This window comes from Salvelinus fontinalis, chromosome 29 (genome assembly GCF_029448725.1).
Source record: "Salvelinus fontinalis isolate EN_2023a chromosome 29, ASM2944872v1, whole genome shotgun sequence".
In the NCBI taxonomy this organism is placed as follows: Eukaryota; Metazoa; Chordata; class Actinopteri; order Salmoniformes; family Salmonidae; genus Salvelinus; species Salvelinus fontinalis.
The window spans coordinates 42820551-42834282 of NC_074693.1; the positions used below are offsets into that span (position 1 = coordinate 42820551).

The 13732-nt window shown below is 42.5% G+C and overlaps 2 protein-coding genes across 2 annotated transcripts; one reads left to right on the forward strand and one right to left on the reverse strand.

Annotated features, from left to right (window-relative positions):
• Positions 1-667: 667 nt before the first annotated feature.
• On the reverse strand, positions 668-2472 carry urp1 (urotensin-related peptide 1). Its single transcript, XM_055889404.1, has 5 exons — positions 2336-2472; positions 1743-1874; positions 1519-1559; positions 1282-1387; positions 668-951 (listed from the first exon to the last, which is right to left on the reverse strand). Exons 1-5 carry the CDS (start codon positions 2436-2438, stop codon positions 920-922), a joined length of 414 nt encoding a protein of 137 aa, XP_055745379.1. The 5' UTR covers positions 2439-2472; the 3' UTR covers positions 668-919.
• A 6800-nt stretch (positions 2473-9272) lies between these two features.
• c1galt1c1 (C1GALT1-specific chaperone 1) lies at positions 9273-12337 on the forward strand. Its single transcript, XM_055889400.1, has 2 exons — positions 9273-9551; positions 10870-12337. Exon 2 carries the CDS (start codon positions 10892-10894, stop codon positions 11846-11848), a length of 957 nt encoding a protein of 318 aa, XP_055745375.1. The 5' UTR covers positions 9273-9551; positions 10870-10891; the 3' UTR covers positions 11849-12337.
• The last annotated feature ends 1395 nt before the right edge of the window (positions 12338-13732 follow it).

Below are 13732 nucleotides of genomic sequence, written 5' to 3' on the forward strand. Positions count from 1 at the left end.
TTAAGCTAGAGATATCTTTTTTTTTGCATGGGCTGCATCGCAATCCACCGCATCCACCGATATCGGCCTTCCACATCTGCGGTGGAAGGTGGCCGAGCTACTGTAAAGCAGTGTTTGTCAGACCATAAGACCTCCCGAAAAATCGGTCTTCTTGTGAAATCGTCTGTAGCATCCGACCGGTTTGGCCTATAAAACTATTATGACCACTCTATAGAAAGGGGAGACACTCACGAAGGAGTTTTCCATTTTGCTCTACGACCCCCACAAGTGTCACGGGACTCGTCTGAATTCGGTAACACTGACGTGCCAACTTCTGTCTGTTGTGTCCGATCTGTTTAAGCTACAAACTAATATGACCCCACTTTGAAAAGAGGAGACTCTCACGATGATTGTAAGGTACAAATGGAAGTATGGTTGTAGTTTGTGCCCCAAAAAATAAGGGGTTAAATATGTGTAAAATATATATATTTCCTGAGCTTTTTTATATCTCCTAGACATACGACAGACACTTCAAAACCTCATTCCTTATGATACATTTTTTTACTGTCTTAAACTGTAATGTTGTTGACTTCTTTTCGGTTCTAAACATGTACGCTGTGTATTTGTGTAGAAATGTATATGCAATCTGACACAGTGTTGGTCTCAAAAACAAAGTTGTTCCATTCAATTCACATTATACTGTATATTTCATTTTATTGTCAGCCAGCCTCAATGCAAGGCCATTTTCAACTGGATTAAAAAATATATTTCCTACCAATCATTTACTCTAGGTTTCTATGTATGAACAATGTACCCATTGTCTTGGGGCTGTAATTTGAATATTTAATAAGAGACACAGCTTGGGGTGAGGGTGGTGAGACAAGGTGTTCTTGTCCAGGTATCGTCCAAAATTATCTTATTCTCCTCCAGCACACAGCTTCTAGTTTGTCACACAGTATTTCCAGAAGCATGCTATCCAGGGAAGAAAGAGACAAAGATAAAGACAAATGTCAAGATTATGTGCATCAGTTCTGCTTTCATGAGTCCTATCATATCCTGTTTGTATCCTGCAATACTATAGTTACTCCATCTCACCTTCCATGGAACAATCCTTAGTTAAACATCCTTACCAAACACTACTACATTGCAAATATGCCTTCATAGATATATTTTCTTCTGTTGTTGACGCAACACTGTGTTTTTGATTGTCCTCAGCAAACATCTGTTCTTACTATGTACATAAGGAACATAAAGGAAGGTATGGCAACAGAGTCGGTCCAGGATAACGCTCTTCTTACTCACCTCTCTTGTTGGTTTTCGGCAAATTCTGCTCAGACCGAAGGAAGCCCTGAGAGCGAAGCTTGTCGGCTGCAGCGAGCTTCAAGACCACCGCCTTCAGATCGTCAACCTAAAAAAGCCCAATATATTTTATGACACATGGAGCAAAATAGAACCAAATATAGCAGAACAGAATATAATGGCTTTTCCTAGAGGGTTCTTCTGTATTACACATTCAATAAACATTTCTAACACTCTTACCATGTTGACAAATTTATCCTGCTGCACAGAATCTTTAGCTCCTGAAGGAAAATTGAGAAAATAAACCCAATTGAATAAAGACATAGTCATGTTACATGGGTGACTAGCTGTTTAGAATAAAAACCAATTGTCCTTTTGATTAAGATATGGCAAAGAGTTATGGGATATCAGAACATTCATGTCCAATCCTTGGTGTCTTGACTCTAGGTTTCATCTCTCCTCACCTGCTTTATTCCATGTATCTCTGGCGCCATTGCGCTGCATCAGGAGAGGGTAGAGATTCTTCATCTCTCTCTGGTCAGTCAGCTCAGCGTTCTCTCCATCCTCCACCTCCGCCACCAACTTCTGGATCAGCTCTGCTCAGACAAAACAGCTCTCAATTATCAAACAGTATTATCACCACCATCAATACTGAGACCCGCACCATTGTTGAAAGTTCCAGTGAACCCAATTATGTCACCCTAATCCAGACTCAAACCCTGAACTTAACTGTCAAAATAGCTATTGCCTTCAATGTTCTCAGAGGAGAAATCTATCCCCTTTGCCATCTACGGTAGACCTACATGGTCATAGAAAATTCTCTGTCAACAGACAAAGAATTTCAGAGTTCAACATCGCCCTCACAACCTTTTGCGTAGGGATCTAAGAATGAACATCAGAAACCTGAACACTATCAATTCCACCAAGAAAAGATGAGACCTTAATTGTCTCATAAGGTTCAGCAAGACATGCTCTAAAATAGAACATTATAGACATAGACTATTCAGAAATGATCAAATTAAGGGAAATCAAAAACACCACAGATTCTCTTGCATACCTTCTTGAGGTTCCAAGCTTGCGTCTGGATACAGTGGTAGAGCATGCGTCCGTCTGGCAGAGCAAATAACAGCTAAAATGTAGAACAGTGCTAAGGACAGCATGATGACAATAGCTTAGGTGGCTATGGACTGTACTATCTTACCCTGACTGGGAAGTTCACTTTTATATCTTCCTCAACCATCCATCATGACGGGATCAATACATTATCATGTCACCCAGTCTCAGTCTAAATGGTTTTGATGTAATGGCCCCATCGTCATAGACACAATTCGGGGATTCTGTCAATGCATCTAGGGCCTATCTCTGCTTGTTCAGAGGGCCCTAACAAATGTTTACTCTCCAATAGCAATCAGAGGCCAGTCAGCATCCTCAGATTCTTTATGTCTGACTAACACCATTTTCTTGTTCCAATGGGTTGTTCATCCTATCACAGACAACATGATTCACTGTTCTAATCACAGCCCCTTCTACGCACAGAGACTCTGTTTCTTTTTTTGTCTTACCCTTGTAGTCATACACTCTCCAAACAAAAGGCTATGGTTAGGGTACAGTATTGTTCCCTGGGGTACAAATAGATCAAAATACACAATGTACCTTCAGAGATACACATATAATCTTGTACTGTTTGGTACCTTTTAGGGTAGGCCTACATTGCGAATCATCTAGTATAATAGTACATTTCTGTACAATCATAACACACACAAAAACACATTGATCATTATCATATGTCCCAGCAAGCTCTATTGCAGGTTGATTTTTAGAATGTTGTGTTTTTGCATGCACATTGATTGATTGATCTTATGCTACATGAAATGAACTAATCCAATATGAAAGTAGTCCTTCCTGTATAAATGGTTTAGGTAGTCTCATTTATACATTTTCCCTACCTTGGCAGTCATTCTAAATGCAGGTTGCTGTTATGTTTACTCCCGCTCCCCGGCGCTCGATGTTGCCAGTTTACTCATTATTACCCACACCTGCCACCATCGTTATGAGAGCCTGAGCCTCATGAGACTCACCTGGACTCCATCACCTTCCTGATTACCTCCCCTATATCTGTCTCTCCCTTTGGTTCTTTCCCCAGGTGTTATAGTTTCTGTGTTTTATGTCTGTACTCTACTCGTGATCCTTGGTTTGTTCTATTATTTATTCAATTCACTCCCTGTACTTGCTTCCCGATTCGTAACATACACGTTGTGGGTGATTAAAAGTACATTTCACTTTGCAAGCCAGCATAATGGGACTTGTTTAATGTGGCCTGCAAACCAGGAGTTTCTGACCACTATGTTGGGGTAAAACAAGCCTGTCAAAGTATGGCGTTATGATATACATTGAGTATATCAGGGCCCATTTTGACTCCAATGCTTCCTACAGTTGTGTCAAGTTGGCTGGATGTCCTTTGGGTGGTGGACCATTTTTAATACACGTGAGAAACTGTTGAGCATGAAGAATTCAGAAGCATTGCAGTTCTTGACGCACGTGGCACCTAAACTCAGCAAAAAAAGAAACGTCCCTTTTTCAGGACTCTGTCTTTCAAAGATAATTTGTAAAAATCCAAATAACTTCCCATATCTTCATTGTAAAGGGTTTAAACACTGTTTCTCATGCTTGTTCAATGAACCATAAACCATTAATGAAAATGCACCTGTGGAAAAGTTGTTAAGACACTAAGAGCTTACAGACGGTAGGCAATTAAGGTCACAGTTATGAAAACTTGGGACACTAAAGAGGCCTTTCTACTGACTCTGGAAAACACAAAAAGAAAGATGCAAGGCATGCTGCAAGGAGGCATGAGGACTGCAGATGTGGCCAGGGAAATAAATTGTAATGTCCATACTGTGAGAAGCCTAAGACAGCGCTACGGGAGACAGGACGGACAGCTGATCGTCCTCGCAGTGGCAGACCATGTGTAACAACACCTGCACAGAATCGGTACATCCGAACATCACACCTGCGGGACAGGTACAGGATGGCAACTGCCCGAGTTAAACCAGGAATGTACAATCCCTCCATCAGTGTTCAGACTGTCTGCAATAGGCTGAGAGAGGCTGGACTGAGGGCTTGTAGGCTTGTTGTAAGGCAGGTCCTCACCAGACATCACCGGAAACAACGTTGCCTATGGGCACAAACCCACTGTCGCTGGACCAGACAGGACTGGCAAAAAGTGCTCTTCACTGACGAGTCGCGGTTTTGTCTCACCAGGGGTGATAGTCAGATTTGCGTTTATCGTCGAAGCATGAGTGTTACACCGAGGCCTGTACTCTGGAGTGGGATCGATTTGGAGGTGGAGGGTCTGTCATGGTCTGGGGCGGTGTGTCACAGCATCATCGGACTGAGCTTGTTGTCATTGCAGGCAATCTCAACGCTGTGCGTTATAGGGAAGACATCCTCCTCCCTCATGTGGTACCCTTCCTGCAGGCTCATCCTTAACATGACCTTCCAGCATGACAATGCCACCAGCCATACTGCTCATTCTGTGCGTGATTTCCTGCAAGTGAGGAATGTCAGTGTCCTGCCATGGCCAGCGCAGAGCCCGGATCTCAATCCCATTGAGCATGTCTGGGACCTGTTTGATCGGAAGGTGAGGGCTAGGGCCATTCCCCCCAGAAATGTCAGGGAACTTGCAGATACCTTGGTGGAAGAGTGGGGTAACGACTCACAGCAAGAACTGGAAAATCTGGTGCAGTCCATGAGGAGATGCACTGCAGTACTTAATGCAGCTGGTGGCCACACCAGATACTGACTGTTACATTTGTTACTTAATTTTGACCCCCCATTTGTTCAGGGACACATTATTCAATTTCTGTTAGTCACGTCTGTGGAACCTGTTCAGTTTATGTCTCAGTTGTTGAATCTTATGTTCATACAAATATTTACACGTTAAATTTGCTGAAAATAAACGCAGTTGACAGCGAGAGGACGTTTCTTTTTTTGCTGAGTTTACTACCATACCCCGTTGAAAGGCACTTACATGTTTTGTCTTGCCCATACACCCTCTGAATGGCACACATACACAATCCATGTCTCAAGACTAAAAAAATCCTTTAACTGGTCTCCTCCACTTCATCTACACTGCTTGAAGTGGATTTAACAAGTGACATCAATAAAGGATCATAGCCTTCACCTGGATTCACCTGGTCAGTCTCTGTCATGGAAAGAACAGGTGCTCTTAATCCTTTGTATACTCAGTGTACGTAATATATTGTCAGAAAGATTTACCCACTTGATGAAGGTAACAGAACGGAGTGTCTTCGAATGCAAAAACCATGTCTCTGTCACTAGCAGTCATGGGTAGTACTGTAAATTTCACTTGAAAGGTACCTTGGGAAATATGCAAATAAGGCTTTGCAAAGCTTTTTAGAGGTACATTTTTGCCACTTAAAAGAAACGGATGTCACTCTGGTGGTACCCTAAAAAGGCAAATTGTACATTTTCTAAAGGTGCACTTTTGTACCCGTTGTAACGGTGTTCCTCCTCCTCTTCATCCGAAGAGGAGGATCAGGGATTGAACCAAACTGCAGCGTTTTGAAATGACATATTAAATTAAAATAAGACGGGAAAAACACAAAACGAAAACACTTGAATAATTAACAAAATAACAAAACGAATGTAGACAAACCTGAACATACGAACTTACATAAAACACGAAGAACGCACAACAGGAAAAATGACTACATAAAACGAAGAACGCACGAAACAGTCCCGTATGGTGCAACAAACACTAACACAGGAGACAACCACCCACAAACAAACAATGTGAAACAACCTACCTTAATATGACTCTCAATTAGAGGAAACGCCAAACACCTGCCTCTAATTGAGAGCCATACCAGGCAACCCTTAAACAAACATAGAAACAGAAAACATAGACTGCCCACCCAAACTCACGTCCTGACCAACTAACACATACAAAACTAACAGAAACAGGTCAGGAACGTGACACCCGTGGACTATATGTAAGAAAGGTAGCCTACTAACTCATCCCCTAAGGTACACTATTTGCTCTTCCACGGTATGAACTGCAAGGGTATAATTATGCACCTATAACTAAAGGTACAATGGGCGTACCATACAGGGTGCCACTACATTGACAAATGTTTGTACCCCGTTAAGTACAATTCTAAACCAAGAATACATAATGTTGTGTTTAGAGACCATCATTAGGCAAGCTTCAGGGAAATTACTCACTGGGTGGTCTTCAGCCATTTCTCATTGTCCGAACATGAAGCTATTGACAAAGACAATTGTGTGCCCTGCTTTCCTAATATCAGTTTATACGGGAAGTCTGTTGAATGTTATACATAAAAAATGAAGTATTATATATGTATTTGCAAAACCATCCTATCATTTACATTTCACACAACCTTGATCATATATAACCTTAGTGATTCCTGAAAAAAGATCAGAGAAAAGTTCAATAGGGTACAAAGTATGACGTAGTATATGGTGTGTCAATGCTCTAGGTTTAAGGTCTCTTTGTCAAAATGAAAGGTTTTTAATAACAGGAAATAGGAGTATGATCAAAAGGCCCAGACTGTTGTAGGTGATTTATAAGGTTGTCATATGGTTGTCTACAGGTTTCAGAAATTGCTGTTGAAAACAATCTGGTGTCTTGATCTTACCTCTATACATCATCTCATCTGCTCCTTCTTAGGTGAAAAATCGTGATGAAAAAAAGCAGGACTAGACTTCCATCATAGAATATTGTATTACTCAATTTCAAAATGAAAAAAACAATTATGATGTGTCAAAATCTAATTTCAACATTAGGTTATACAAAATAAAATATTATATGATGAGTTATGGTGATGACATCCATTTCAAAGTTTGTACAATGGCATTGTATCTGGTTCGTGTCAAAATAAGTGAAATTTACTATAGTCACACACATAGTTTAAAGCGGTAATCAGCAGTTGAAACAATAACTAAGCTTTCTCCCTTACCCCATTTCGGTAAAAAGCTGAGGGATGGGGCTGGAGAAATGCAACCACTCTCAAATTCATAGACAGAGCAATTGGATGCAAGGACTGACCATCCATGATATCTAAATGATAGCTTTAACCATCTTTTGAGGCTATATAGTGTTTGTTTACATTTACTTTGATACAAACACTGGAGTAAATCAAGCTTATATTTTAGGTTCTGATGAGGTACAGTTGAACTAAGATCATGTGGCAATTATAAGTTATATTTTTCATGAATCAATGGTCCCCCAGCCACAGATATGAGCTATCAAGAGGATTCCAAGAGCAGGATGAACTGAATGACTATGGAGTGGAGGACTAAATCAAATCAAATTGTATTGGTCACATGCATCAAATACAACAGGTGTAGACTTTACAATGAAATGCTTATGAGCATAAATATTAGAGGGGGTCAGTGTAAAGTAAATTGTCCAGGTAGCCATTTGATTAAGCAGTCTTATGGCTTGGGGGTAGGAGCTGCTCAGGTGCCTTCTGGTCACAGACTTGGTGCTCCGGTATCGCTTGCCGTGCCGTAGCAGAGAGAACAGTCTATGACTTGGGTGGTTGGAGTCTGACAATTTTTAGGGCCTTCCTCTGACACCGCCTGGTATAGAGGTCCTAGATGGCAGATAGTTCGGCCCCGAGCAGTTGCCATTTCAAGCGGTGATGCAGCCTGGTGAATGATGGACTCGAGGACGATGGCGGAAGCGGATGGTGAACTTGAATCTAATGGCAATGGAAACAAGGAGAAATTGGCTATTGTCCAAAAGAATGGGGAAATAAGCTAAATTGCTAGTCTTGATAATACCCCAGTGTATCTGTATCTGAGATTTATAGAAAACAGATATACAGAACCAGTCAAAAGTTTGGACACATTCAAGGTTTTTCTTTATTTTTACTATTCTCTACATTGTAGAATAATAGTGAAGACATCAAAACTATGAAATAACACATATGGAATCATGTAGACACCAGAAACGTGTTAAACAAATCAAAATATATTTGAGATTCTTCAAAGCAGCCACCGTTTGCCTTAAACAGCTTTGCACACTCTTGGCCTTCTCTCATAATAATTAATTAATAATGCACGAGAAGCCGGTGTTTGGAGGATATATTGGCACGGGTGTAGTTAGAATATACCCTCCAAACACCGCCTTGAGGGCGTTATTACTTTATACAACGGGTTACCAACATATTAAAAAAATGATTGACATATTGTCATTAAAATGTTTATTTTGATTCATTTATTCATACTATTTCATCCTTCCACAAGATATAGTCGCGACACAAATCTTGCAAGAGACACGACCCAGTCGTTCAGTCTATTTGTTCTGTGTCTATGGACCCGACCCAGTCGTTCGTTCTAAATGTTCCATTGCCATACTGGCTGGCAACGTTCTTATCCCTTGCTTGCTAGCTAGCCAACTACAGTTAACTTACAGTCACGTCAAAAGGTGAAGACATAATAACAGCAAAGTAGCTGCATTTGTTTAAGCTGTTTTCTAGTGACATTTATTTGGAAACATCATTAACAATGAGCCAATGAGGCGCGATTTCGCCTGGCATAGAAAATGTGCTCACTCGTCAGGAACAACACATCTACATTAACACAATGACTTCAAACTGAAGCTGGAAAGGATGCAAATTAGCTGCGTTTTGTTTAACCTTTTTTCAATTTACATTTTTTTGTATATATCCATAAAAATTATGCCAACTGATTAATGATTTCGACTGGCTGAGAAACGCTGCCTGTCTGTCTCGTCCCGACACTATGCGTCCCGACACTATGGGACAGTAGGAGATCGAATTTGAATATTGAAACAATGTTGCAAATGTCAGAGAGACAGCAAGGTTTATTAGACTTGGTGGCAATTTGTGGAACTGTCTGGAATGAGGTTTTAACCAATCAGCATTCAGGATTTGACCCACCCGTTGTATAAAATGTTAACATCTTCAACTGTGAGCAACAATGATTGAATAATTCAGTTGATGTTTTGTGCACAAAGGTGATGACCAATGTGTCTTGTTAGGAATTTTCAAATCTGACTTTTCTATGTGGAAATTGTCTTTCTGGGCCGAGCGTCAGTTAAACTGCAGTACCGATGCAAAACTGTAGGAGCCATCGAAATCGTGCTTCTAGACAGGAACCCTAGCCCCTTGATCTGCCACAGCATACCTGACAACTCTCTCGACAGGAGTGGAAACTAAAAATAAGGGTGGGAATTCTTTGTCAGCGTTATTCGTTTGTAGGTAAGTGTTTTCTTGATGTTTTGGTTGAAACGTTTGTCTTAATGAGATATTTGCCGTTTTGTGATTATAGCTAAGGTAGCTAGCTATCTGTAATGTTACCTAACAAGCAAGCTAACGAGCTAACAAGATTATACTAACGGTAGTTCGACAGCTTCATTAAGCGTAAATCATAGTCCACAGACGCTGAGACGCGATAGTACGGCGTCCCTTTGTAACATTAGTACGCTGCTCATAGACCACCACTATGACCACCATTCTCGGGGGATGCACAGTCCGAACGCGCACCTTCCCACAATTCCCAACCAACGCGTCCCCCGGTATACGTCCTCTATTCATTTGAATGTGTTGACAGTTTGATAAACTGCTAGAGCTGCGCGGAGAAATGGTCCAATATTTTAGAACACTGCAGTGTTTACGCGTGCGTATACGTTTGGCACTCTGATACACCCTTTACTTGTAAACCTGTTTGTCAAGTTTCATAGCCAGTTAGCCATGAAATTGTTCATTTTGCACTGACAAGTTTGTCCTTTACTAACTTGATTCTGATAGTAAAAAGTGAACTACACTGAAAAAAACACGAACGCAATATGTAAAGTCCCATGATTTCATGAGCTGAAAAAAAATATCCCAGAAATAAAAGGCCACTAAAATGTGCAGTTGTGTCACACAACACAATGCCACAGATCTCTCAAGTCTAGGGAATGTGCAATTGGCACGCTGACTAAGGATTGTCCACCAGAGCTGTTGACAGAGAATTCAATGTTAATTTCTCTTCCATTACCCACCTCCAATGTCGTTTTAGAGAATTTGTCAGTAAGTCCAACTGGCCTCGCAACCGCAGACCACGTGTATCAACGCCAGCCCAGAACCTCCGCATCCGGCTTATTCACCTGCTGATGAAACTGAGTAGTATTTCTGTCTGTGATAAAGCTTTTTTGTAAGGAAAAACTAATTCTGATAGGTTAGGCCTTGCTCCCCAGTGGGTGGGCCAGTCTCAAGTGTTAGGCCTATGCCCTCCCAGGCCCACCCATGGCTGAGTCCTTGCCCAGTCATGTGAAATCCATAGATTAGTGCCTAATTTATTTATTTCAATTGACAGATTTCATTAAATGAACTGTAACTCAGTAAAATCGTTAAAATTGTTGCATGTTGCATTTAATATTTTTGTTCAGTATAGTTTTTTACACTCAACTAACATGAAATGACAGTCACTTGTTATGTAGCTAGCTAGCTTCTTTATTTTGATCCATGACCACCACCATGAGTATCCATTTGATTAGTAATATGGCAAATTAATGTTTGTTTCCTACTTTCACAGTGTGTGCTGCTGACAAACGAACATGTTGTCAGAAGGCAGCTCCTTCATGAAGGGGATGGCCCTGGGAGGCATATTCTGCCTGTTGTTGTCCCTGTTAGGGAGCTTCACACCAGGCATGCAGTCTAGCCCAGAGGACCAGCACCACCACCACCACATCAAGGCTCCCACCAACGACGAGCTACAGAGCCTGTCCGAGCCCCAGATGTTGGGGCTGAGCCAGAAGGTGCGAGTCTATTGCGTCATCATGGTTCAGCCCAAGGTCCTAGTGTATTGGGCCACAGCCAAGGACACCTGGGGTAAACACTGCGACCAGGCCGTATTCTACAGCTCCGAGTCAGCCAAAGCTCTGGAAGCCGTGGACCTTAACGAACAGGACGAGTGGGCCAAGCTGCACAAGGCCCTGAAGCACGCGTATGACAATTCCGGTGACCTGCGCTGGTTCTTTGTGGCGCGGCCTACCACCTTTGCCATTATTGAGAACCTCAAGTACCTCGTTCTGGCCAAAGACCCCAACGAGCCCTTTTACATCGGTCACACCATGAAATCGGGCGAGCTGGAGTACGTGGAGTACGAGAGCGGCATCGTGCTGAGCTACGAGGCCCTCAGAAGGCTGGTGAACGTGTTCAAAGACGAGGAGAAGTGTCCAGAGCGAGGCAGAGCCCTGTGGAAGCTAAGCGAGGAGAAACAGCTGGCCATGTGTCTGAAGTACACTGGGGTCTTTGCAGAGAATGGTGAGGACACACAGGGCAAGGGGCTGTTCAACAGTAAGAGTGTGGGTTCACTCATCGAAGACGGCATGTCCAAAAACTCTTTGGATGTGGTGGAGGGCTGTTGCTCTGACTTAGCCATCACCTTTAGCGGAATGTCACCTAACCAGATGCAGGTCATGATGTTTGGGGTTTACAGACTACGCCCGTATGGGCACAACTTCCATGATTCCTTGATATTCCTGCCCCCCGAGGGCTCTGACAATGACTAAAGTACAAGGCTTCCCCCTTTGGGCCAGACATGGAATTAAAAAGACTGCTGCTGTGTGATGTCAAGTCTAACTGTTGAATAAAGACCGTTTTCTTATTCAGTTTGTATACGAGGGAGGGTGGCAAAATCATTAGTCTTAGTCTTTTTATACCTTTTGAAATTTGCACTCTGCACAATACAATTGTGGTTGTGAGGAATGTAGGCTTAACGCAGTGCTATGAAGAAATATATCTAATTCTTTCACACAATTCGTTTTTTTTCTCATTGGTATCTGTGGCTGATTTGGTTTAATTAGGCTAATACAAGGCCACATGGAGTGAACATTTGGTGAAATTCATCAAGTATTGAGATGACTAAAAGTCTGTAAAGAAATAGTTTGCTACACATGATTGTTGTCATTGTAATGAAATTAATGTTGGTGGATTTGTTTATTTTGTAACTATTTTACCCACTTGGAAAACCAGGTGAAATAAAAATTGCCTGAAATTGACAGCCATGTTTATCCTCCTAATACCAACAACTAAATGAAATGAATTGTGTCCTGAGACTGTTCTGTTGCTGCATTCAGTCATAGTGGGAAATCATAGTTCTTAATTATAAAAAGTGCAAAACCAAATATAGAGCACTGTAAAGCAAAATAGGCCTTGCTCATAGTGAAGCATTTTACCCCTTGTTATTGATAAGATAAAAATATATATACACTGCTCAAAAAAATAAAGGGAACACTTAAACAACACAATGTAACTCCAAGTCAATCACACTTCTGTGAAATCATACTGTCCACTTAGGAAGCAACACTGATTGACAATAAATTGCACATGCTGTTGTGCAAATGGAATAGACAAAAGGTAGAAATTATAGGCAATTAGGAAGACACCCCCCCCAAAAAAGGAGTGATTCTGCAGGTGGTGACCACAGACCACTTCTCAGTTCCTATGCTTCCTGGCTGATGTTTTGGTCACTTTTGAATGCTGGCGGAGCTCTCACTCAAGTGGTAGCATGAGACGGAGTCTACAACCCACACAAGTGGCTCAGGTAGTGCAGCTCATCCAGGATGGCACATCAATGCGAGCTGTGGCAAGAAGGTTTGCTGTGTCTGTCAGCGTAGTGTCCAGAGCATAGAGGCGCTACCAGGAGACAGGCCAGTACATCAGGAGACGTGGAGGAGGCCGTAGGAGGGCAACAACCCAGCAGCAGGGCCGCTACCTCCGCCTTTGTGCAAGGAGTAGCACTGCCAGAGCCCTGCAAAATGACCTCCAGCAGGCCACAAATGTGCATGTGTCTGCTCAAACGGTCAGAAACAGACTCCATGAGGGTGGTATGAGGGCCCGACGTCCACAGGTGGGGGTTGTGCTTACAGCCCAACACCGTGCAGGACGTTTGGCATTTGCCAGAGAACACCAATATTGGCAAATTCGCCACTGGCGCCCTGTGCTCTTCACAGATGAAAGCAGGTTCACACTGAGCACATGTGACAGACGTGACAGAGTCTGGAGACGCCGTGGAGAACGTTCTGCTGCCTGCAACATCCTCCAGTATGACCGGTTTGGCGGTGGGCCAGTCATGGTGTGGTGTGGCATTTCTTTGTGGGGCCGCACAGCCCTCCATGTGCTCGCCAGAGGTAGCCTGACTGCCATTAGGTACCGAGATGAGATCCTCAGAGCCCTTGTGAGACCATATGCTGACACATGCACATTTATGGCCTGCTGGAGGTCATTTTGCAGGGCTCTGGCAGTGCTACTCCTTGCACAAAGGCGAAGGTAGCGGTCCTGCTGCTGGGTTGTTGCCCTCCTACGGCCTCCTCCACGTCTCCTGATGTACTGGCTTGTCTCCTGGTAGCGCCTCCATGCTTTGGACACTATGCTGACAGACACAGCAAACCTTC

Excerpts from the sequence above, each read along its gene's own strand:
- urp1 (XM_055889404.1), bottom strand. The coding sequence starts at position 2,438 with ATGCTGTCCTTAGCACTGTTCTACATTTTAGCTGTTATTTGCTCTGCC. Across the intron at positions 1,875-2,335 it reads AAGCTTGGAACCTCAAGAAG|AGCTGATCCAGAAGTTGGTG; the intron begins GTATGCAAGAGA and ends TTGTCTGAGCAG. Across the intron at positions 952-1,281 it reads GCCGAAAACCAACAAGAGAG|CATGCTTCTGGAAATACTGT; the intron begins GTGAGTAAGAAG and ends TTCCCTGGATAG.
- c1galt1c1 (XM_055889400.1), top strand. The coding sequence starts at position 10,892 with ATGTTGTCAGAAGGCAGCTCCTTCATGAAGGGGATGGCCCTGGGAGGC.